Below are 23,012 nucleotides of genomic sequence, written 5' to 3' on the forward strand. Positions count from 1 at the left end.
GGACTAATACCATGGGTGTTGGTGAGCTTTTTACTCTCCAGTGGTCTGTACCATACAGCAGACCATAGTTTTTATGGGTACAATTAAGTAAAAATAGTCCACAAGGCCCCAGCAGAAGGCTGTGGGCTGGGACACCTATCACAGCAGCCGTACCCTAATTCAATTAATCAGGTGGAGGAAAGATTAAAAGAAATGACCCTACTCTCTCTCTTTCTTTTTTTAAATAAAGATCAAAAACTATTAATAGAGGCCAAAATGGTTCGTAATGGTCTGCAAACATGCTTTTTATGCTATACAGCCGGATGTTTTACACGCGGCCTCGAGCAGCACTTAGAGGTCCTACAGTTTTTTGGCATTTCTTCATTTGGCTTCATTTTCAGATCCAGAAGGGCCCAAGCAGGGTGTGCTGGCACACAGTACTTTAAACCACATCATGGTCAGTGTGTCAGCGCAGCGTCCCATCTGCTGAGACATTCCAGTAACAGTCCAGCTCACTGACCATAACACAGAATCCATGTTACTGTCATTCTTAGCCTGCTGCTGTTTCTAGCCAGAAGAACATGGAAACATTAGATCACTAAGAAGTGGTCTATCAAGATAGCAACAAAAATGATGTCAGATATTCAGACATACGGTTTCTCGTAAAATGTCTTCATTACATTTTCTGATTTTTTTTATTTTTACAAAAAATACCTTTAATAATTTGTCTCGTTACATTTCTTGTCAGTTACATTTTATTAAGAGTTTAATTCTTTCTGCTTTACAGTTGCTAAGAAACTGTATTATTATTATTATTATTATTATTATTATTATTATTATTATTACACACTGTTACACTGACACACACTGTTTAGGAGTGATACTTTACAGAACAGCAGGAAGACGGCATTTTAGATTTAAAGTAACATTTTAAATCCTATGTAGCAGGTTTGGATAAACTGGACAGAGGCAGGTGTAAACTTGTTACACAGCGCTGTAATCAACTTGTCTACTTACACTGTAGACACAACGACTCAGTGTGAGTCCAGTGTTTTGAATCTTCTTCGCTTTTCTTTCTCTGGTGCTACATGACATGATTAAGTACATCTCATTACACACAAAACTCGGGTAAATAGAAAATAATAAAACGGACATTGATTAGAAGTGTAATTCAACAATTATATATAAGAAATTTATTTTTTTAAGAGATTAACGATCAGTTAGTGGGAGTAGTTTCTGACATTCCTACTGAAGATGGGCATCCTAATTAGATAAGGGTTATGGTATGCTGCAGCCCCCCGTGACCCTGAATTAGATAAGAAAAAGGATACATGGATGGCTTTAATGTTAGAGGAGCTAAAACAGATGTTTCAGACAGAAGATGAGCTGGGGAGCTGCACCAAAGGCCAGTAACAGATAAGTATTATTTTCAACTGTGAATCGTGTAAAATGACTCTAGCAGAGGAATAATAACTGCAACTGGAAATGATCTACAAGGTCAGTGCAGATATTACCTGACAGTCCCACTTTTTTTCTGTATTAACAATAACATAATCGACAGTATTACAGTTGTAAAAAATCAAAACTGGCTGGTCACTAGAAGCTTTGGCTTTAAAGTTGGACAGCAGAATGTGAAGCTACTGTAGCAGAGTCCAAGTAAAAAGTGGTGAAGCACAAAAATAGAGTCTCGATGTGACATCGATAGAACAATCCTTCCATCCAAAGGAAAATGATTCCCGAATGAACAACTTCCACTGTTCATCACACGATGTAGGCGTAGGCATAGTAGCACACAGCTGATAACACAGCTAAAGGCAGCAGCACCAGAATCATCTTCCACAGGCTTCCTGTGGACTTGTCTCCAGTGGGCTCCCCTGATCGTACAGATGTGTGATTGGTGGAGCTGTAGGTGACCTGCACGGCAGCCCTGAGGCACAAAGGAGAAGAGGTGGGTTAGACCCGGCTATAAACTCACGAGCTCAAACATGTGACTGCTTCATACTGCAGGATTCACTCTGTGTCAGCGTCTGGTCTCTCAACTCCATGTTGCTCAGTGCTTCGCTTCACCCTGTATGCAGGAACCACACAGTTCAATAGTTAATGTTCCAGCCAGCACTGGGTTTGTTTCACTGCACTACATTTATGATGCATTTTAGGGAAAGTACCGCTGGCTTTACCCTCAACGTGTCATCACCATTATGACTCTGAGCTGACAAGAACAGTGGATTTTATTAGCACACATAACAGATTTGCACTGGTAGTTAGCTGCATGCACGTTTTGGTTTAAGGAGGGCTGGGTATTAAAATGTTACCAAGTTCAATTAAACAAAATATCCTCAAACAAAGGTCAAGAACATGGTAAAGTCCCTCATGTGGAACACATGGCAGTAAGTACCCTCGCAGCTGCATCAGCGTCAGCAAACTAAAATAATGAAACGCTGCAGTTTGAGTTTCACATGTAAACCATCTCTCTGCTTCCCCGTCACTTCCTGGAGTTTTCCCATTTTCACATGTAAATGATTTGATTGGCTGAATAGCGTGTGTGTAGTGAGACACACACAACAAGAGACAAAGGAAAAAACTGCACAGATTAATATAACGTTAGTGTAAATACTAGAAAATCCAGCCTATCATCTTACAGTGTAAATCACAACACTGTACTAAGAAATGTGACTCTGCAGAGTTCTTACCTGCAGGTTAAGACTGACTGACATCTGGGTAAACAACAACGATCTGCCCTTTCAGGTTTACTTCCATGGTAGTGTAGACCATAACACAGATGAGGTGTGATAAGAACAGTGCAGTTTGGGAGAATTTCATAGAGGAAATAAAAGCACAGTGTTGTATGTGGGCGGTGCAAAATAATCAGCTTTAAACTATCCAACCGGAGTGGTGCATAAAGGCGTGCACGCTAGCCTGCAGGGCTAGCAAAGCAGCACTGCTAATGTCCCTCACACTGCTAGTGCTGCCCCATTACTTGGTAAGGCAAGGCAAGTTTATTTATATAGCACAATTCAACAACAAAGTGATTCAAAGTGCTTTACAGAGACATTAAAAACAAAAACAAATAAAAAGCATGATTTCAAATTGATTAAAACAAGCAAACAAACAAACAAACAAAGAAACAAAACAGTATATAAAATCAAAAATCAGAACAGTAGATAAAATCAGTAGTTAAAATGTAAGTTTTGAAATTTAAACTTAAGTGTGGATTTGGTGCTTTATTCAAATGCAGCTGAGAATAAGTGAGTCTTCAACCTGGATTTAAATAAACTGAGTGTTTCAGCTGATCTGAGGCTTTCTGGGAGTTTGTTCCAGATATATGGAGCATAAAAGCTGAATGCAGCTTCTCCGTGTCTGGTTCTGACTCTGGGGACTGATAACAGACCGGATCCAGATGACCTGAGGGATCTGGAAGGTTCATACTGGGTCAGGAGGTCACTGATGTATTTTGGTCCTAAACCATTCAGAGCTTTATAGACCAGCATCAGAACTTTACAGTCTATCCTCTGACGGACAGGCAGCCAGTGTAAAGACCTCAGAGCTGGACTGATGTGGTCCACTTTTTTGGTCTTAGTGAGGACTCGAGCAGCAGAGTTCTGAATGAGCTGTAGTTGTCTGACTGATTTTTTAGGTAGGGTAGACCAGTAAAGATGCTGTTACAGTAATCAAGCCTACTAAAGATGAATGCATGGACTAGTTTTTCCAGGTCCTGTTGAGACATCAGATCTTTTATCCTTGAAATATTCTTGAGGTGATAGTAAGCTGATTTTGTTATTGTCTTAATGTGTTTTTCTAAGTTTAGGTCTGCACCCATCACTACACCCAAATTTCTCGCCTGGTTTGTGGTTTTTAGGTGTATAGATTGGAGTTCTCTGGTGACCTGTAATCGTTTTTCTTTTGCACCAAAGACTATTACCTCAGTTTTATTTTTGTTTAGCTGGAGAAAATTGTGGCACAACCAGTCATTAATTTCCTCAATGCATTTACCAAGAGCCTGTACAGGGCCTCGGTCTCCTGGTGACATTGTGATATATATTTGTGTGTCATCTGCGTAGCTATGATAGTTTATTTTGTTGTTCTTTATAATCTGTGCCAGTGGGAGCATGTAAATGTTAAACAGAAGGGGTCCCAAGATGGAACCTTGGGGAACTCCACATGTGATACTTGTCTGCTCAGATGTGAAGTTACCTATTGATACAAAGTAATACTACACTAACCAATATTATTTAACCGTACACTGTCAGTTAAGTAAACCATATTTAACTTCTTTTTACAGTTAACACTGAATGTATATAACACTAATTATAGGCCAATCTCCAACCTTCCTTTCATATCAAAAATCCTTGAAAGAGTAGTTGTCAAACAGCTAACAGATCATCTGCAGAGGAATGGCTTATTTGAAGAGTTTCAGTCAGGTTTCAGAGCTCATCACAGCACAGAAACAGCTTTAGTGAAGGTTACAAATGATCTTCTTATGGCCTCTGACAGTGGACTCATCTCTGTGCTTGTCCTGCTAGACCTCAGTGCTGCGTTTGATACTGTTGACCATAATATCCTATTAGAGCGATTAGAACATGCTGTAGGTATTACAGGTACTGCACTGCAGTGGTTTGTATCATATCTATCTAATAGACTCCAATTTGTTCAAGTAAATGGAGAGTCCTCTTCACACACTAAGGTTAAATATGGTGTTCCACAGGGTTCAGTGCTAGGACCAATTCTATTTACATTATACATGCTTCCCTTAGGCAGCATCATTAGAAGACATAGCATAAATTTTCACTGCTATGCAGATGACACGCAGCTCTATCTATCCATGAAGCCAGGTAACACACACCAATTAGTGAAACTGCAGGAATGTCTTAAAGACATAAAGACCTGGATGGCCGCTAACTTTCTGCTTCTTAATTCAGATAAAACTGAGGTTATTGTACTCGGCCCTGAAAATCTTAGAACTATGGTATCTAAGCAGATTCTTACTCTGGATGGCATTACCTCGGCCTCCAGTAACACTGTGAGGAACCTTGGAGTCATTTTTGACCAGGACATGTCCTTCAATGCACATATTAAACAAATATGTAAGACTGCTTTCTTCCATTTGCGCAACATCTCTAAAATTAGAAATATCCTGTCTCAGAGTGATGCTGAAAAACTAGTTCATGCATTTATTACTTCCAGGCTGGACTACTGTAATTCTTTATTATCAGGATGTCCTAAAAACTCACTGAAAAGCCTTCAGCTGATCCAAAATGCTGCAGCAAGGGTACTGACAGGGACTAGAAAGAGAGAGCATATTTCTCCTGTTTTGGCTTCCCTTCATTGGCTTCCTGTTAAATCCAGAATTGAATTCAAAATCCTGCTCCTCACATACAAAGTCTTAAATAATCAGGCCCCATCTTATCTTAATGACCTTGTAGTACCATATCACCCCATTAGAGCACTTCGCTCTCGCTCTGCAGGCCTACTTGTTGTTCCTAGAGTATTTAAAAGTAGAATGGGAGGCAGAGCCTTCAGTTTTCAGGCCCCTCTTCTGTGGAACCAGCTTCCAGTTTGGATTCAGGAGACAGACACTATCTCTACTTTCAAGATTAGGCTTAAAACTTTCCTTTTTGCTAAAGCATATAGTTAGGGCTGGACCAGGTGACCCTGAATCCTCCCTTAGTTATGCTGCAATAGACGTAGGCTGCCGGGGATTCCCATGATGCATTGAGTTTTTCCCTTCCACTCACCTTTCTCACTCACTATGTGTTAATAGACCTCTCTGCATCGAATCATATCTGTTATTAATCTCTGTCTCTCTTCCACAGCATGTCTTTATCCTGTTTTCCTTCTTCACCCCAACCGGTCGCAGCAGATGGCCGCCCCTCCCTGAGCCTGGTTCTGCCGGAGGTTTCTTCCTGTTAAAAGGGAGTTTTTCCTTCCCACTGTCGCCAAAGTGCTTGCTCATAGGGGGTCATATGATTGTTGGGCTTTTCTCTGTATTTATTATTGTGCTATCTACTGTACAATATAAAGCGCCTTGAGGCGACTTTTGTTGTGATTTGGCGCTATATAAATAAAATTGAATTGAATTGAATTGAATTGAATGGAACGATGTTTGCTAACTGGGTATTAGTTGTTTGTAAACCAGTCTGGTGGTTGTTGGCAGGTTACAACTGGTGTTTGTAAATGGTTAGTAAAGAGGGTGGTGCATCGAGAACCACCGGGACCAGTCAAGGTGAATGTTGTTTACCCATGAATGCCACAAACCCACACTATCATTTTATGAGATTCATGTTTAGTTTAATCTGCTCCACTATAGTTTCATGTCCACATTTGTGCATGCACATGCATGCACCATGTTTGAAATGCACGTGTCAGCGGAGCGGCTTCATCGATCCATGATTGTCTCAGAGCACGAGAGGATCTTAAATTAGAGCCTCATCCAGATGCTCTAACCCAGGGGTGTCCAACTCCAGGCCTCGAGGGCCGGTGTCCTGCAGGTTTTAGATCTCACCCTGGGTCAGCACACCTGATTAGTTCATTACCAGGCCTCTGGAGAACTTCAGGACATGTTGAGGAGGTCATTTAGCCATTTAAATCAGCAGTGATGGATCAAGGACACATCTAAAACCTGCTGGACACCGGCCCTCGAGGCCTGGTGCTGGACACCGTGGCTCTAACCTCTCCTCAGCTGTGCGTTTGCTGCTGAAATAGTGTCGCTAGTGTTGTTTGTGGGGAAATGAAGACAGGCCTCCATGAGATCATTAAAGAGTCAAATTATAATCAAGGTAAACGTACTTTGCAGGTGATAATCTAAATAAACCCTCAACACCTCAGCCTCGCAGATCTCGACAAAACAACAGGTTGCTGCTCTTTTTCTGCTAACAGGTTAATCAGGATGTCGTGTTGCATCAGTGTCTTTAATGTGCCTTGTGATGTTCTGTGTGGGTTATAGCAGTACTCACGTGTTGGCAGAGCGCTTACGTGTAGCCTGTCGAAATGAAAGCAGGAGTAATTGTAAGATTATTGTAATTTTCCAGAGTAGAGGAGTTGGCACAAAAACAAAGGGGTAGGCAGACAATCAGGACTCACTGCACTGTGGTATGTGATGTAGGTAACTTCTTCCTCTGTAAAAAAAAACAATACGAAACACAAATCATGCAACTATTACCTCAAAGTTACACCTCCAAATCTGATCAGAGGACAGAAACAGGAGGAGCAGAGTGAGCCTGAGAGCGAGCTGCTGGGGCTGACCTCTTCATACAGACTAGTTATCATCACTGCTGCTGTTTCCATAACACTGACTGATTCAAACTTCAAATTCACAACTATGAAGGGAAGAGAGTCGGACTTCAGCACCAGATACCACAGTCTCCTGACTTTACTCAATCACCGTTTGTGTGTTTAAGATTGGAGCCAAATGAGCCCGATCCTTAGTATTCTTCACTCTGACTGAAACACTGACGGCTTCTGCCTCAGGCTGCTTCCTACCTTCCTCTCTGTAGTAGGTCTTATCAGAGGACGTCTTCACTGAAGCCTGCTCCATCGCCTTTCCAAGCTTGCTCTCATACAGATGCCGAGTGGAGCCTGTGTTCACACAAAAACACTTCTTCAGTATGTGAACAAAGTACAGACGCTTATTTAAATAGATGCTCGAATGAATGAATTAAAAGCAGTTTTTTGGTTGACGTGACCTTTTGTAATGAATGATTTTAATGTCACGTGGATCCATTTTTATGATGCAGTGTATCAGTTTCCACATATTGTCCACATATACCAAGCCAGACCTAACGTAGCGGTAGCCTCGCGTTATAAACTTCCAGTATGAAGGAAGTTTCCCGCAACATTTTTCCTCATGTCTCAGATGCAGAACAGCGCTCACGTGGATAATCTGCGTGTGTGGAAAACACTTCACGGAGCAAAGCTGCGATCCCTGTGTGTGTACTTACCCACGATGGGTCCATGTTTGATGCCATACTGAGAGAGCAAGTTGCCGAGCTCCTCATCGCTTTTCTCACTCAGAGACATCTGCAGACAGACAGACTCAGACATGCGCCACCCTGCGCTCCACCCTGCGCTCCAGCAGGGAAACAAACAGGCTACATTTCAAAGCCAAACTTTATCAGTCAACGTTTAAGACAGTCGTACATGTTGTAAAGCGTTTACTTCTTTGAGTCCCGTTAAAATGAGTTTCCTCGCAGAAACCGGACAGTTCCGAGAACTGACCTGGCGGCTTTTTGAGTCTCTCTCGAGCGTAAATCCACGCTGCCACAAAACAAATGAAAGCAGCGCATGAACAAAGCTGACGATAAAGTGGGCTAAATGTCACTCACCTTTGGAATAAGACGACGGCTGTGCTGCGTGAACTGAGACGAAGGAAAGTTGGGCACAGCAGTAAAGCTCACATGTGGGCGTAACTTCTCCAGAATTTGGAGACGTTAGGTTGGCACACCCACAGATCACTGCTGATCCTGCTAATCTGGCCTCGTTCTGTAACACGGTTACAAGTGCTTTGGTTTTAATCGAGTAATCAGCGCTCAGAGCGGATCCAACAGGGCCTTTGTCATCGGCAATCTGTGTAACATGATAGACATTCTCCATCCTTCCAGCCCGGGTCCTCTACCAGAGGCCTTGAGGGTCCTGCGCAGAATCTTGGCTGTTCCTGGGACTGTGCTCTTCAGAGACTGGGAGGGCTCCGATTACCACTGGGACCTTCACCCTCCACATCTTCTTGAGCTCTTCTCTGACCCCTTCTAAGCCATTTCATGTCATAAACTTTTGTCTTCTCTCTCATAGCTTGTGTTTTTTGTTGTTGTGAACTGGTGCTCTATTAATAAAACTGAAACAATGAAACAACCTTTCATTCTTTTCGTGTAAGTTTGTTCAGTGTATGACACGCATTTAGTGTCTATTTCACTCGTCTGTAAATTAATATCGGCTCCCTTGCATTAAGCTGGAGGGAAATAAAGACAACAGATGCTGAAAAATGGCCACTAAATGAAGTAAAGACATTGTGTGAATACATTTTTATTAGTGCTCTGTGTAAGACTTGATAAATATAACGCAGTACTGCAAGTCTCCTCTGCTGGAATGCATAAAAACGTGATTTTGTCTGGTACAACGGTAAAATGATCATCAAAGACTCTTTGATGTCTTAATCCAAACAAGAAAAACTTTAATGTTCATTACATTTTGATAAGAGACCAATTCTCTGCTGAGACAGAATCCTTTTCCACATTACATTTATGTCAAGTTTTCATGTAATCATGCAGAGTTGAATCACTCATCGCTCTGTGTCATCTCTCTAAGGCACTCCTTCAGGTTATCCACCCTTTCAGGTGGAGCCTTCTGTATGGTCTGCTCCAGCAGCCTCTGTGCTTGATCCAGTCCTCCAACCTTAGGGGCGTTCTGGCGGAAGAGGTAGCCGCAGAGCTGATTGTCATGGCAGTCCGGGGAAAGCAGGCCACACAGAAAGCGCAGGAACATGTCAAAGTGACCCAGTGGGTGGTTAAAGGTTCGCACCAACGCACACTGGATCAGGCCTGCGATGGATTTGGTTTGTTCTTTGGATGCAAAGATCTTGGGCATGTGCAAGATCCCAGAGTCCAGGACGTTCTTCTCCTCTGTGCGAAACATTGTGAAGACATACAAAGCAGCCATGAACTCCTGCAAGACGGAAGATAGAGCTTCTTAAAACTTGATCTCTACAACATACAAGTTTTTCACATTTTTGTGTATGTCACATAAAACAAACAAATGATTACAGCGGCTCCTCGTTTATCGCAGGAGTTACGTTCTAAGAGTAACCCACGATAGGTGAAATCCGCAAAGTAGCCAAATATATTTTTTACAGTTATTATAGATGTTTGAAGGCTGTAACACTCCTCACTACACACTTTATACACTCAGACAGGCACGAACATTTTCACACTTTTCTCGCTTGTTTAAACTCTCACAGTTCAAACCTTGGTAGGAAAATAAGTCCAGTATTATAGAATGAAACCAAACACAGCCACAGGAGCCTTTCAGGGTGCAAAACGTCTCGTCGACAGTGTTTGTTGGAGCGAACTTACAAACATACAGTACAGCACTTCAGAGTCACACTGCTAGCGATCAAAGATTTATATACATTTGACAAACTGAAGGCATTCTGTACTGTACAGGAGACACGGCATGAGATCGATTAACAATGGCCTACAGCCAATCAGGACGCAGAACACAATGCGATGTAAAAAACAAACAAACAAAAAAACCATGCAAAATTGCACAAAAAAAATCTGTGAAACAGCGAGGCAGCGAAAGCTGAACCGTGTTATAGCGAGGGACCGCTGTACTCAAAGTGGACCTGCTGCTTTTCCTTATGTTCTGTGTCCTGTTCCAAAGGCTCGACCAGTATATGTGCAACTAATCCCTGGACGTCAAAAGCTATTCTTGGATTTGCATGATGTCAGTGAAAGTGGACATCCTTGATATGGTTCTCTCAGTACAAAGCTCACATACTGTTCAAACCTTCTGTCTGTGAAGGACAGCCAATCAGAAAAGTTGGAATGTTTCATTTATGAAAGGATTCACTGTCCGGTCCTTGTTATTCCGAACTCCAGATCACACAAAACTGCTCCACTAAAGGCCAGAAATAAAATATGGACATGTTCCATTTCATTTCACACTCTTTCATCCCTTTTTAAAAAATCACATACAAATACTGTTTCTGTGGTTGGTGGTTTGATCCCTGGCTGCTCCAGGCTGCATCCCAAATGCCTTGGGAAAGATGCTAACCCCCAAGTTCAGATCTAATGCTCTGCTAACCACTCCCTGCTAATATGATACAAATAGAAATGTTGGGATCTACACACGGATGCTAGGGTAGCTGAAACAGACCCCTACATGTGAAGCGTATGTTTGATATATACTAGAAGAAGGTGTGTTAGTGTGTAAGATGCAATGCAGCTTGAGTTGTACTAGCTTCACTACCTTTATGGCAGAGTCTAAGGCTACGTTCACACTGCAGGTCTTAAGGCTCAATTCCCATTTTTTGATCAAATCCAATTGTTTTTATCTGGTTGTTCACACTACAAATAAAATGTGACAGCAAACGCGCTCTAGTGTGAACGGTTCACGGCCCTCAAAGCGGCCCGCATGCACAAAAGAAGACGTCACACACAACATGCTCTGTTTACGGAAGTAAAAATGGCGGCTACAGAGCTAGTAGGTGTTGTTGTAGCAGTCTATCAATTTCTGCACAGTTGTAACTAACAGAATTTTGACAAATTAATTAGAGAAAGAAGGACACTGAGAAAACAGAGAGCCCGTGCTTTAACAGTGGCCGCCATGCTGATAATTGGCGTCTGTCTTGTGTCAGTGACGTAAAAGACGGATTCAATGCGACATGACCGTTCACACAGCAGTCGCTTTCTAAAACATCAGATATGTATCAGATTCAGTACCACATACGAAAGTGACCCAGGTCGGATTTGTGCTGTCACAGTGTGACTGTGATACCATGACGGGATATGGGTCACATAGGGTCAGAAAGTCAGATTTGATGCACTTTCCCCTGCAGTGTGAACGTAGCCTTAGACAGTAAAGCTTACGGGAAGGTTGATGTCAGAGCAACAGGGACCTGTGAAGAGAGCTTATGTCAGGTCTGTTTGAAAAGAATAAGCATGAACATGTTTACCTGGAAGGTGAAGTGGATAAAGGAGTACACTGTCCTCCCATCGGCAGCTGGGGCGGGGAGCGCAGTGCACATGCCGCACAACACGGCCACCTCGTTCAACGTCAGGCTGTACTCCCTCACATCGTCTTCATAGAACACGCTGGTATCCTTCTCCAGCATTTTCAGGGCCATCCTTCCCAACTGTACCACCAGGTTCTTATCATCAGTGGACCATTTCTGAGTGCAAAGAGCACAAGAAGATAAAAACGAAGCACTGACACCGAACATAACTTTGCAGTTCCAGGGCGAATGTCTGTTCATTGGTCTTAATGGAAATAAACTGGAATTTGACTGTGTTTGATTTATTGCTCCTTTAAAGCTGGACTTTTTTGTTTCAACAGCTCTTCTTTTCACAGCAGCTGCGATGTCATCCACTCTGCTGCTTTAGGACAGCAGCGTACACCCCACAGTCATACATTAACACTCAGTGACCGACAGTATAGACAGTATATGAGCCCAGCACAGTTTCAAATGCCAGTCTGCATCCATGTGCTGCACAGAAACAAGCCCAGCATCAAAGTCATACTAAGGCTGTAACTTGGCCAGTTTAAAAACAAAGACAGTATATAAAAGATAGATGCATCCACTGTGACATCACTTCAGAAACTCGTGTAATACACGCTGTGGACAAAGTTGCTCTTTTTCTCCTAAAGCTAGCAAACTAGAGAGGCATTAGTCTGCAGCAGGACTGGAAGCTGTTTGGAAATGAAACACAGACACGTTACCAGCTCATTTTCTCTCTTGTCATAGTAAAACTGCAGCCTGCGATTCATCTGGACCATCAAAATGTTGACGTAGAACGGCGTCAGTCTGGGAGGATCCTTCCCGTAGCCCCGGTAACGGTAGCAACGCTCAAACACCGTGGCCACCATCCAGCAGACAAACGGGTGGCGAGCGGCCATGACAAGTGTGGGGAGGCGCTTAAAATGACACAAGATCTTTGCTCCCAGATCCGTATTGCTCTGCCAGCGATTCTTCAGGTAGGACTCTTTCATGTCATCGCTGCGGGCAAAGGGGGCAAACAGATTAACACACAGCACTGAAACTACATCACATGCACATAGCACGTCAGAAAGAATCAGCTGACATACTTGAAGCCCTGTATTTCTGTGACCGCATCGATGAACTTGGAAGGTATCTGTGAGACAGCCCCCCGTCTGCCCAGGATCCAGAGGCGGGCGCCGCGGAGCACAGTACCTCTGATGATGTTTACAACCAGGACGTCAGGATGTGCCGGAGTGTCGTTGTCATTTATGACTGAAGCATTCTGGAGACAAAAAAAGTAAACAGACAGATTTGAGTCAGCCACTTATATTAGCAGCCAGGTTTATTCCTACTGGCTAAAGCTGCTCAGTTACACAAACAAGATCGTCACAAGTACTTTACTCCATCTTCATTTAACCTCCTAGGACTTGACCTCCACATATGTGGACATCACATTTTTTAGACTTTAGAGCTTTTATTGTCATTGTGCGGTTTCTTGCACATTGAATTTTGGGTTGTCCAGACCACAATACTGAATGTTGCTCTACAAGGGCCTGATATCCACTTATGAGGACGTTATGCTGCCACTGTTCTATCCGAATTTAAAACGAATGTCCTCATATGTGGATCTGATTTTTCTCAGAAACAAAAATCAGGTAAGAAAAAACCCCCACATAATTCTTAGTTTTTACATTCATCAGGTCTCAATGACAGAGCTCAGGTCTTGGGAGGTTAATATAGCTGTGTCATGTCAGGATATCATTGCAAAAACAACGCCATGCGCTCCTAGCGCACACAATGACAAGACTCAAGCATTGTCTTCTTTGGGGAACATTAAAGATGTTTTAGAACCAGAACAGCCCTGCTGTGAATGATGCTGGTGACATTGTGGGAACGAGATTACTGAATATTTATGCAGTCTCATAACCAGATGAAGAGGTGTTACATTCACACTACATATCAAAGATGGTTTGATGAGTGTGCAGCTTGGGGCGATCGTGGCTCAAGAGTTGGGAGTTCGCCTTGTAATCGGAAGGTTGCCGGTTTGAGCCCCGGCTTGGACAGTCTCGGTTGTTGTGTCCTTGGGCAAGACACTTCACCCGTTGCCTACTGGTGGTGGTAGTCCTTAGGGACTAGAAAGCACTTTACAAATACAGGCCATTTACCATTTGGTGTGTGGTTGGAAGGAGGCGCTGTTCTGTTTAGTTAGTTAGTCTGAGGCAGCCTCACAGAATAAAAAGGGTTTTTCAATCAAATCTTTAAATATCCAAGTGTGTTTGTTTCCTTTATGTGACTTGAGCCAATGATGTTAATAACTCAGATATCAAAGTATGTGAATGGATGGGTTTACCTCCCAGTCCAAAGGACTCTGGTAACGATCAAATGAGTCCATTATGATGAGAAATTTACATTCGTCCTCTTCCAGGAAAGGCTTTACGTCTTTGCAGTCAGAATGAAAATATTCAATGATTTCCATGATGGACATCGTCTGAGAAGGAGGGAGGTGTTTGTTTCGCAGGACCCACAAAGATCTGAATGAAAGTTTGATGACAAACTGGATATCCTGGATAGAAAGAACAACAGAAAACCTTTTTGTTATGAGCATAACACAGGAACAGTAGCATTGCTCGTCTCTGCTGCAGCTGGAAAACCAAATATTGGCGACTCAGTGCTCAGGCTTTACACAGTATATAAGATGATAAAAAGGGACATGTAGACAAAATATTGTGTTATTATAAATATCAAACACATCTATAACTCACACTGGCTTTCATTTATGGAACGAGCTAATTACAGCCCCAAACCCAGCATTCAGGTGGATGAATGGATGGGTGACATACAAAAAGATCATTCCCCTTACAGCTGTTATCAGAGTGAAACGGACCGAGTGAAGCTGCTCCATCTGGGATTTCTGTGTTCTTTCAAAGTAACTGCTAATGTTCTTCAAGTGCTCGAGACTGGAAAATGGTTCAAACAGTGAGCTCCTGCTGGCCCTCAGAAATCTGGGGAGTGACCGTATAACCATGTGTTTATCCACAGCAGGGGTCCAACCCGAACGCTTTTTCTTATCAGGACTGGCCTGAGGCGCTCACTGGGTCAGGATACGCAGAATGTAAAGCATAAAGGCTCAGAGCAAAACATTAAAGCAAAAATGCTCCTTCACAGAACTCAGACTTCCCCACTCAGTAGCCCAGACTGACCCTGCTGTGGGTTTACTGAAGCTGTGATTTGTAAACATCTCACCTTATTGGCCCGCTGTTCGGCCCAATCCAGGCAGAATTTTCCCACACACACACTCATGCCAATTCCCGGAAGCCCTGTGGTCACCACCGTCCTCACCGGAGCGCCGTCATCTTTCTTTAGTCGGATCAGATTGTTCAGTCCAATAAAGGTGTCAGGGCTGGGGACCGGGACAGGGGACGGAGGTGGTCGTAAATCATGGGTGGGATAAATTCCTCCACAACCAGAGGTGGAAATCTCCGGCTCCACAAAGACCTTGTCTAGAAAGTTCTGCTTCCCAGCTTGAATCACTCCCTCACGGATGACTTGATGTTTTCTGAATAAAGCCTGCTGCAATCGGAAACGCATCAACGCTGTGTCGGAGAAAGATATGGAGGAAAGAAAGAAACATTCAGTCCTTCAGGTACATGTTGTCTAAATTCTGAGAGCTAAAATGAGATTATTGCCATCATTCAACAACACATCGCCTACAGGGGACGTACGAGGTTAAATCCAGTACGTCACACAATCTATCTACAAGTCAAGAAGCTTGCAGACAGAGCAGGGGTCTCCAACTCCAGGCCTCGAGGGCCGGCGTCCTGCAGGATTTAGATCTCACCTGGGTCAACACACCTGAGTCACATGATTAGTTCATTACCAGGCCTCTGGAGAACTTCAGGACATGTTGAGGAGGTCATTTAGCCATTTGAATCAGCTGTGATGGATCAAGGACACATCTAAAACCTGCAGGACACCGGCCCTCGAGGCCTGGGCTTGGACACCCCTGGGACAGAGGTCGGAGAATAGATGTTCGAGTGTCGGCAGACAGCAGGAGCATCATTGTTGCACATCGAGCTACAGCGACTTTCTTATTTGTGATGATTGGAGCAGCAGATGCCTTGTAATGGCCGAGGCATGAAAATATAAAATGTCGTTTCATTTTATACCCTTACATGAGTAACCCTGTTAGTATATGAATTGTTGAGCCATGGCCAAAAACATTTATATTGTCACTCTGACTAAAACAGTCTCATCTCTGACACAGCGATCGTCTTTTTGAAGTAATCCCATTGAGGCTTCCCAGAGCTGTTCCCTGAGATATTGGATGTCATTTGCCGTGAGGCATAAAACGCTCCGAGCACTTTGCCCCTTCTTGAAAACAGAGACATGAACATACTCTGCTGATGGTGCTGAAACCTCCTGAAAGCCCATCCACTGTCCGCTCACCTCTCTTACACTTGTTTGACAGCTCCTCTGCTTCTGGCTTCTTGTTGATATTTTCCAGACTCGTTATTGTGTGAGTCAGAGCTCGATCTTGTCCTGCAGAGCACAGTTTGCATCCAAAATAAAAGCAATAAGAATGTGTGACACAAGTGTCCATCACAGCATTGTACTATAAAACAACGACTGTTTCGGCTGTGAAATAAACTTTTACACCAAAATCCCTCCACAGCTGTAAAAGACTGGTTGGCAGCTGTTGCTCCTAAGCGTGGCCCAGCCAGTGATTAGGTTCAGGGGGGATCACTGTTCCACACGGAGACATGCTGGTTTGGATTTTTCCCCCATAAACACCTTCATTTACAAACTGCTGCTTTAGTTTACTTGTGTTGTCTGTGTTTGACATTTCAACTTGTTTGATGACTTGAAACATTTAAATGTGACAAACACACCAGAAAAAAGGAAATCAGGAAAGAGGCAAAGACTTTTCACATCACTGTAGGTGCCACAGCTGTGCTTCCTTACCGAGGACCTCCAACAGCCGGTCTACAAAGTCCAGGATGTCTCCATCGTGCATCTGGTTCAGCTTCAGGTCAGGCTCCCACTGATAAAACCACGACTTGAATTTCAGCATTTCTTCCCAGGACAGCTGGCTCAGAGTGCTCTGAATATTCTGCAAATAAAGAGCACCTTATGAAAACACAACTTGACACGCTTGTCTTGCTGAATGCTCACATACTCAAACCCATGAACATGATTTATCAATAAAACTTGTAACAAAACAGCAAAATTTTGTTCTGAAATGTGTCCATCGACTGCCAAATGGACTATCGGGATTTGTTTCATGTGTGCGCCCACTGCAGGAGCCTGCTCTGCAGGACTAAACTCTCAGGCGTGTTTTGGGCAGAAAGATGAAGTAACAGCAGAACAAGTGGAAAAGTCTAAAATGGACTAATTGGGTGTTTCAGGGTTTTCTGGCCCCGCAGTCCTCTGACTAATCCAGAGAAGCTTCATCTGTAGCGTTCTCTGTCTCTGTGTCAAAGCCAGCGTGTATGGGACAACTGTCACACACACCTGCAGCTGTGACCAATCACAGCCAAGATGTAATATGTCTTTATAACCTGAGGAAACTTGACGGCTGCTGTTTGTCATTTGGCACTGATCTTCATCACACTGGAAATGCAGACAAACGGACGTCTGAAGGAAAAGCTTCCTGACAGCAACAAGTTCCAAACACTTTGGACAGAAAATGGTGATTATACTGTGTTATTAAATGAAAATGCCTTTAGCGTGGACACCAAGCGATAGCTTCAGTAAAAACAGACAGGCTTTGTACCAACCCTAAAGATATGAGGCAGGTCCTGTTCTGGGTGTAGCCTGCCGGGCTGGCTGTTCTCGTCAGGCATTGGATCATCTGGTTCAATGGGCTCAGGCGGTTCTGGAGAATTAGTTATTAAATACTCATCTTCTTCCTCATCCTCTTCGTCTTCATAAAAGTCTTCCAGATCAACAGAGCTGGGAGGCAACCGGAAGCACAGGGCTAGAGTCAGAGGCTGCTGCAAACACTGTCCACAGACACACAGGACGCGTCCTACCTGACCCAACGCCTGATTTTTGTAAACACTGGTGAACAAAGTGTGGTGGATTTCTATAAATATAACTCTTTACTTCTTCTAATAATAACGACTCTCTGTAGTAATGTCATTTGTATAATGTTTGTCAACAACATTTGTTTTTTTAAGTATAATGTATTTGAAAAACAGAAGACAAACCAGCCCAGGTCCCTCGTCTGACGCATGTTAAACTGAAACAGTACATGTGAAAGAGTGTGTGTGCGTGTGTGTGTGCGTGTCACCTGGTCTCAATGACCACAGCTCCGGGCGGTTTGGTCTGCTGCGTGGTCATGGTGTACAGGGTTTCTGGAGACTCGGAGCGATCCTTGATCTGTATCCTGGCCAGTATGAAGAACAACAAGCTGTAACAGGCTGTATCATATCATCCACACCTGCCATCCTCTGTGACTCTAACAGGATATTCAAATGTACCAGATGAGCTGCTGTAAAATGACTGCCCTGGTTTCAAAAGCAGAAAAAGAATTATTGTCATTTCTGTGTTGTTGAGCATTGAAGCTTGTATATAAATTGATGTCATGTTTTCATTAGCAGGTGGCAGCGCCCCCTGCATAGAAACGGGCGGAGGTCCAATCCGCGACATTTTTTAAAAACTCTGTACTTCGTTAGCCTGTATTTAAACATGTGTGATGACAGTGAAGTTGAAGCCTAATCCTAACAGCAATGTAACTCTCCTGGATCAGTACAGCCGTGTTTAGCTGCACTGTCTTGTGCATCGTGCTGTCTGTGCAAACTTTCCTGCAGCTCAGACAGTGGACAGGCTTCATTTTTAATATGGGCAGTTAACTGTAACTCAGGGTGGCAGGCTAACTGTCCCAAAAAACACACAGCAAAGAGCAGAAGTCTACAGACTGAAACTTCAAATCAGATAAAACAGTCAGGACCAAGTACCCTGTCCCTGTGGGAGCTCTCGGTTCAGGCAGTTTTGCTACCACGTCTGCGGCTTCCTGCTTCTCTTCCACGTTGTCCTCCATGTCGTCACTCTCGCTCTTCATTGAACCGTAGCTGGATGGTGGCCTTTTCCACTTCTCTTTCTCCTCGTCCTCCTCATCCATCTCATCCTCTTTCAGGAAAATGCTGGGTGAAGGAAAAGAAAGTTTTAGTGTGCCCCTGACTGTTTCTTAAACATCATTCTTCTAACAGACATTCACTCATATATAGTTTTGGTTGTCTGGCTGTGACAGAGGGCTCTAAAGGTAAACGGTTGGCCCAGCTGGACATTTGTGAAAGCTGGGAAGGCTTAAATATCCACTAATCAAAACCCTCACGTGTCAGGACCATCAGCTGACACACAGTGGCCCCCAAACATGCTGTACTACAATCCCAAGGACCCCCGGCATAAACAAAGTAATATAGTGTGTGTGGTGAAGTGCAGGAGGAAGGCCAACAACCTTTGACTAAGGCCCAACACACAACAGCTACCTCTTCAGTCCATTACACCGGAGTCTATCACGCCTACAGGCCAGTGGTCACTCTTTCAGGTATGAGGACGTGCACACCTGGACAGGGAGGAACGCTCATGTAAAGGTCTGAATCCAAGCGGTGCCTAAGGTACATCTGTCACCATCTTACAATGCTGTGATTGCAGCCATTCCCCAACTCTCTGTGAATGGGACTCATGGCCATGGATCAGTGGTGATGATAGGTTGATGATAACAGCTCGTTGTTAGTCAGTGGTGGACGTTTTGGTCATTATGCAACTGTTTACAGGGTTGGAGAAACCTGCAGCCAGCTGAGGCTGAAGAAATCACTGAGATGACAGATGAAACATTTCTCCCACTGAAAATTCTGCATCAAGGTGTCTTGATGCATGCTCAGTCATCCAGGTAAGTAAATCCCAAATCCCTTTTGGGATTTACATCAAGACAAACAGAATCAACTATGTGGGACACTCGCTTTCAATTCAGCTCTTTGTGTGTTATATCTTTGCTGTACTCTGTGGGTGGCTGATGGACCAACAAGTGGGAGAAGCCCACAGACCGCTCCCTAATGACGGGGTCATCCCCATCGAGCAGCTTGCAGTGGGGATTTTGGAGTGCTCCACAGGAGCACGTTCGTGTTGGTTGAAGAGTGTCCATGGGCCAATACACACACAGACGCAGTCACTATATCACAGCTGAACCATAATTCCACCTTAAGAAAAAGAGAAGTGTAGTGTTCAGAGACTCTGCCAGGTGACAGATGTATGGAAACTACAGTGTCCATACAATAATCTACAAACGGTGCATCTTACTTCACACCAGAGTGCTCTTTGTCTTCTTAGCCACATGTTTTATGCAGGTCATATAAACCAGGACAACCAGTGAAATCACAAAAGGTGGAATTATCAAGGCCAAAGAACACACAGGGTCAGTCCTCACCATGAAGGTTAGAGGCAAGCCCTACATCACTCTGCACCTCATGCTGGTCTTAGAGGACACGGAGCAGGACTTGACAGAACCGTGCACACAGACCAGATGACTGGTTTGACTTATCACTGGTTCAGGACACAAACTTTTAATGAGACTGTGTGAGCAGTAGCTTCATTACCACACAGACAGCTTGGGATGTTCTGAGTTCTCCTTCCATCGTGCAGGTCAGCACTTATACACAGGTTCATGTGGTGGAACAGTGAGTTCCTCTGGATATATCCTGCACCCAAGCCCAGAGTCTCAGGCCTCAGGACAACACCAGGCCCCGGCAACTTCTATCAGGACAATTAACACAATCATTTTCCTTCAGCCTCCTGTCTTTTTTCTGAATTGCCACATTGCTTTCAGAAAGAAGCGCCTGCACTTACACGTTATTGTTTCGTTACTACATTATTCGCTCCCTCGTCAGCACTGACGCTTTGTGAGCCACTTTATGTTTTCCTCCTCTGTGTTTCAGATTTCCGTGACCAAAGCTAAACTCGCTCCATCACATCCCAACTGGCTCCAACTTAAACAAATGCATTCCTAAACCACTTGGATGGATTAAGACAGGTGATCAACAGAAGCAGACTGTATGAGAGCAGAGGGATATTTAGAGTAGGTTTAACAGCATTTTCAAATTCTAAATGTATGTGTAGCTTATGGCATTGAATGGAAAACGTGGTGCACATAAACATGATGTCACTACTTTGTTAGTACGGTGCTGCCCAGCATACAGTTGTGTTCCTTTGCAAAGGACGGCCCAGTGCATCCAGGTGCAACAAAGGGAGCAATGAACATGTTTCTGGAGCACTCACAGCTCTATGGCTGCCACGCACATACTGGATCCATGACACAGGGACACATGCAGGAAAAAGAAGTCTGACTGGAAATTCATAGGCTCAGTTTCAGCAAAGATGGCGGTTGGCCCACACCTGCCTCCCAAAGGTTAACAGCTGAAACGTGAAACATCAGCCAGTCACATTGACGTGACGTTTACTTCGTCACTGTAAGCGCGGATCTCACTTGCTTTCTTGAACTCTTGCCCCCCTGTGTCCACACAGCTGGATCACAGCATTTGGTGCATCTACACTGGGCTCTTTCTTTTCATTCGTCTCTGCTATGACAGGGAAAAGGTCAGGCAGGAAGAGGTGACTGACTCGCTGCATACCTGATAGTAATAAATGCGTATTAACACTTGAGTCGGAGCTAAGTGGTCTGTAGCGCACAGGGGGAGTAAACTACGAGGTCCCGTCGGAAACACTGCTTCTCTCCTGAAGTCACACACAAGCTGGGAAGATATTTGCAAATGACAACACCCACCTTTCAACTTCAGTGTCCGGGTCCATGTTTCCGGTTGGAGCAGACTGGCACGGCACGGCACGGAGCTTAGGCGGCTAAATGTTGCAGCACAGTTACTTTAACACGAAAACAAGCCGACCGGCCAGCCGCGCTCATTACGCTAATCGCTACCACTTCTAACTTTCGTTTTCGACTCGTTTCCTTCCGCGAGCAAAGTGCAACGCAAACATTAAGACTTCCGGGATAGCTTTTCGAAATAAAACCATGATCGTCGTTAGATATGAGTATATTTTAGAAAGCTACGTGTGTGTGAAAACAGACACCACGGGCAGTGCTCGGGGCTTTTCCTGCAATGTGTCCGGAACACCACAGCTGTAGACTGTGATGAATCCTGCCTTAGTTATGCTGCAATAGACGTAGGCTGCCGGGGATTCCCATGATGCATTGAGTTTTCCTTTCCAGTCACCTTTCTCACTCACTGTTGTGGATAGGCGTAGCTTTGGGTCACGTGGTGTCGGTGATAGTAATAGTGATTGCTATATCACCTGTTCACGGCCCGAGGGAATTTTTGTGAATGAGTGGGTGATGGGGGAAGTCGACTTTTGCTGACCACTCAAGCTTAGAATGTTTTTTGATCACTGTTTTTTCTACGGATTTTAAGGTTTTGATAACAAATAAAGGAGCTTTTAACCTGGAACTTTGACTTACGTTTTGAACAGCGGGCGTGTCAACATTATTCCCCTATTCAGCTGCTCGGCGACTCAAAGGCTTGACAGTCGCCAATACTCACTATGTGTTAATAGACCTCTCTGCACTGAATCATATCTGTTATTAATCTCTGTCTCTCTTCCACAGCATGTCTTTATCCTGTCTTCCTTCTCTCACCCCAACCGGTCGCAGCAGATGGCCCCGCCCCTCCCTGAGCCTGGTTCTGCTGGAGGTTTCTTCCTGTTAAAAGGGAGGTTTTCCTTCCCACTGTCGCCAAAGTGCTTGCTCATAGGGGGTCATATGATTGTTGGGTTTTTCTCTGTACCTATGAAGCGCCTTGAGGAGATTTTTGTTGTGATTTGGCGCTATATAAATAAAATTGAATTGAAATTTAATAGACCGCAGAGCTGCGCATCATCTTAATCACGGTCATAGAGCAGCTCAAAGGTTAGTTTAAGACATATTCGGGCTTCATAAGTCAGTCCATCCATCTAATCCATTTAATGCAGAACCTGGTTCAAAGAGCAGGTTTCACACACACACACATTGTATTATATTATATTTATATTTTATTCATTATTATTAGTATTTTTAATTAAAGTTAAAAAATAATCCCAAGGAGTAAAAAAAAATCGGATTAAATCAAAGAAATATTTCAATAACATAAGTATAACATTTATTTGTAACATTTAAAGCTATTGTTATTGCTCAACATGACAAACGTGGACCTGAGTGAGCTCATCTAAGAGAGATCCAGTGTTATGCTGTGAGAGAAGCACAGGGCCGCCTCCAGAAATATATGTGCAGCTTAAATAATGACCTTTTCAGTGTTCCAGGGTCTCCTCTAAAACAAATTCATTTTCAGGATTGTCTTACAAT

At 43.7% G+C, this 23,012-nt stretch overlaps 2 protein-coding genes across 7 annotated transcripts; both read right to left on the minus strand.

Annotated features, from left to right (window-relative positions):
• Positions 1-1,149: 1,149 nt before the first annotated feature.
• On the minus strand, positions 1,150-8,755 carry emd (emerin). 6 transcript variants are annotated; one of them, XM_013276903.3, is made up of 8 exons: positions 8,298-8,727; positions 7,914-8,036; positions 7,456-7,551; positions 7,057-7,091; positions 6,930-6,955; positions 2,670-2,729; positions 1,994-2,047; positions 1,150-1,906 (listed from the first exon to the last, which is right to left on the minus strand). In XM_013276903.3, exons 1-8 carry the CDS (start codon positions 8,563-8,565, stop codon positions 1,741-1,743), a joined length of 828 nt encoding a protein of 275 aa, XP_013132357.2. In that variant the 5' UTR covers positions 8,566-8,727; the 3' UTR covers positions 1,150-1,740. The 6 variants fall into 6 exon arrangements, with proteins under 6 accessions (XP_013132357.2, XP_013132359.2, XP_019205738.1 ...); XM_013276905.3 differs by having other exon boundaries at positions 7,914-7,992; positions 8,298-8,458; XM_019350193.2 differs by lacking the exon at positions 7,914-8,036 and having other exon boundaries at positions 8,298-8,755.
• A 216-nt stretch (positions 8,756-8,971) lies between these two features.
• Positions 8,972-21,818, minus strand: nlrc3l (NLR family, CARD domain containing 3-like). The gene is made up of 12 exons (XM_005458763.4): positions 21,447-21,818; positions 18,625-18,810; positions 17,958-18,053; positions 17,443-17,617; positions 16,628-16,775; positions 16,112-16,204; positions 14,909-15,258; positions 14,016-14,228; positions 12,772-12,947; positions 12,406-12,682; positions 11,642-11,857; positions 8,972-9,630 (listed from the first exon to the last, which is right to left on the minus strand). The coding sequence occupies exons 1-12, from the start codon at positions 21,470-21,472 to the stop codon at positions 9,244-9,246; spliced, it is 2,343 nt and encodes a 780-aa protein (XP_005458820.1). The 5' UTR covers positions 21,473-21,818; the 3' UTR covers positions 8,972-9,243.
• Between the last annotated feature and the right edge of the window lie 1,194 nt (positions 21,819-23,012).

The sequence above is a fragment of the Oreochromis niloticus genome, linkage group LG20 (assembly GCF_001858045.2).
Source record: "Oreochromis niloticus isolate F11D_XX linkage group LG20, O_niloticus_UMD_NMBU, whole genome shotgun sequence".
Lineage (NCBI taxonomy): Eukaryota > Metazoa > Chordata > Actinopteri > Cichliformes > Cichlidae > Oreochromis > Oreochromis niloticus.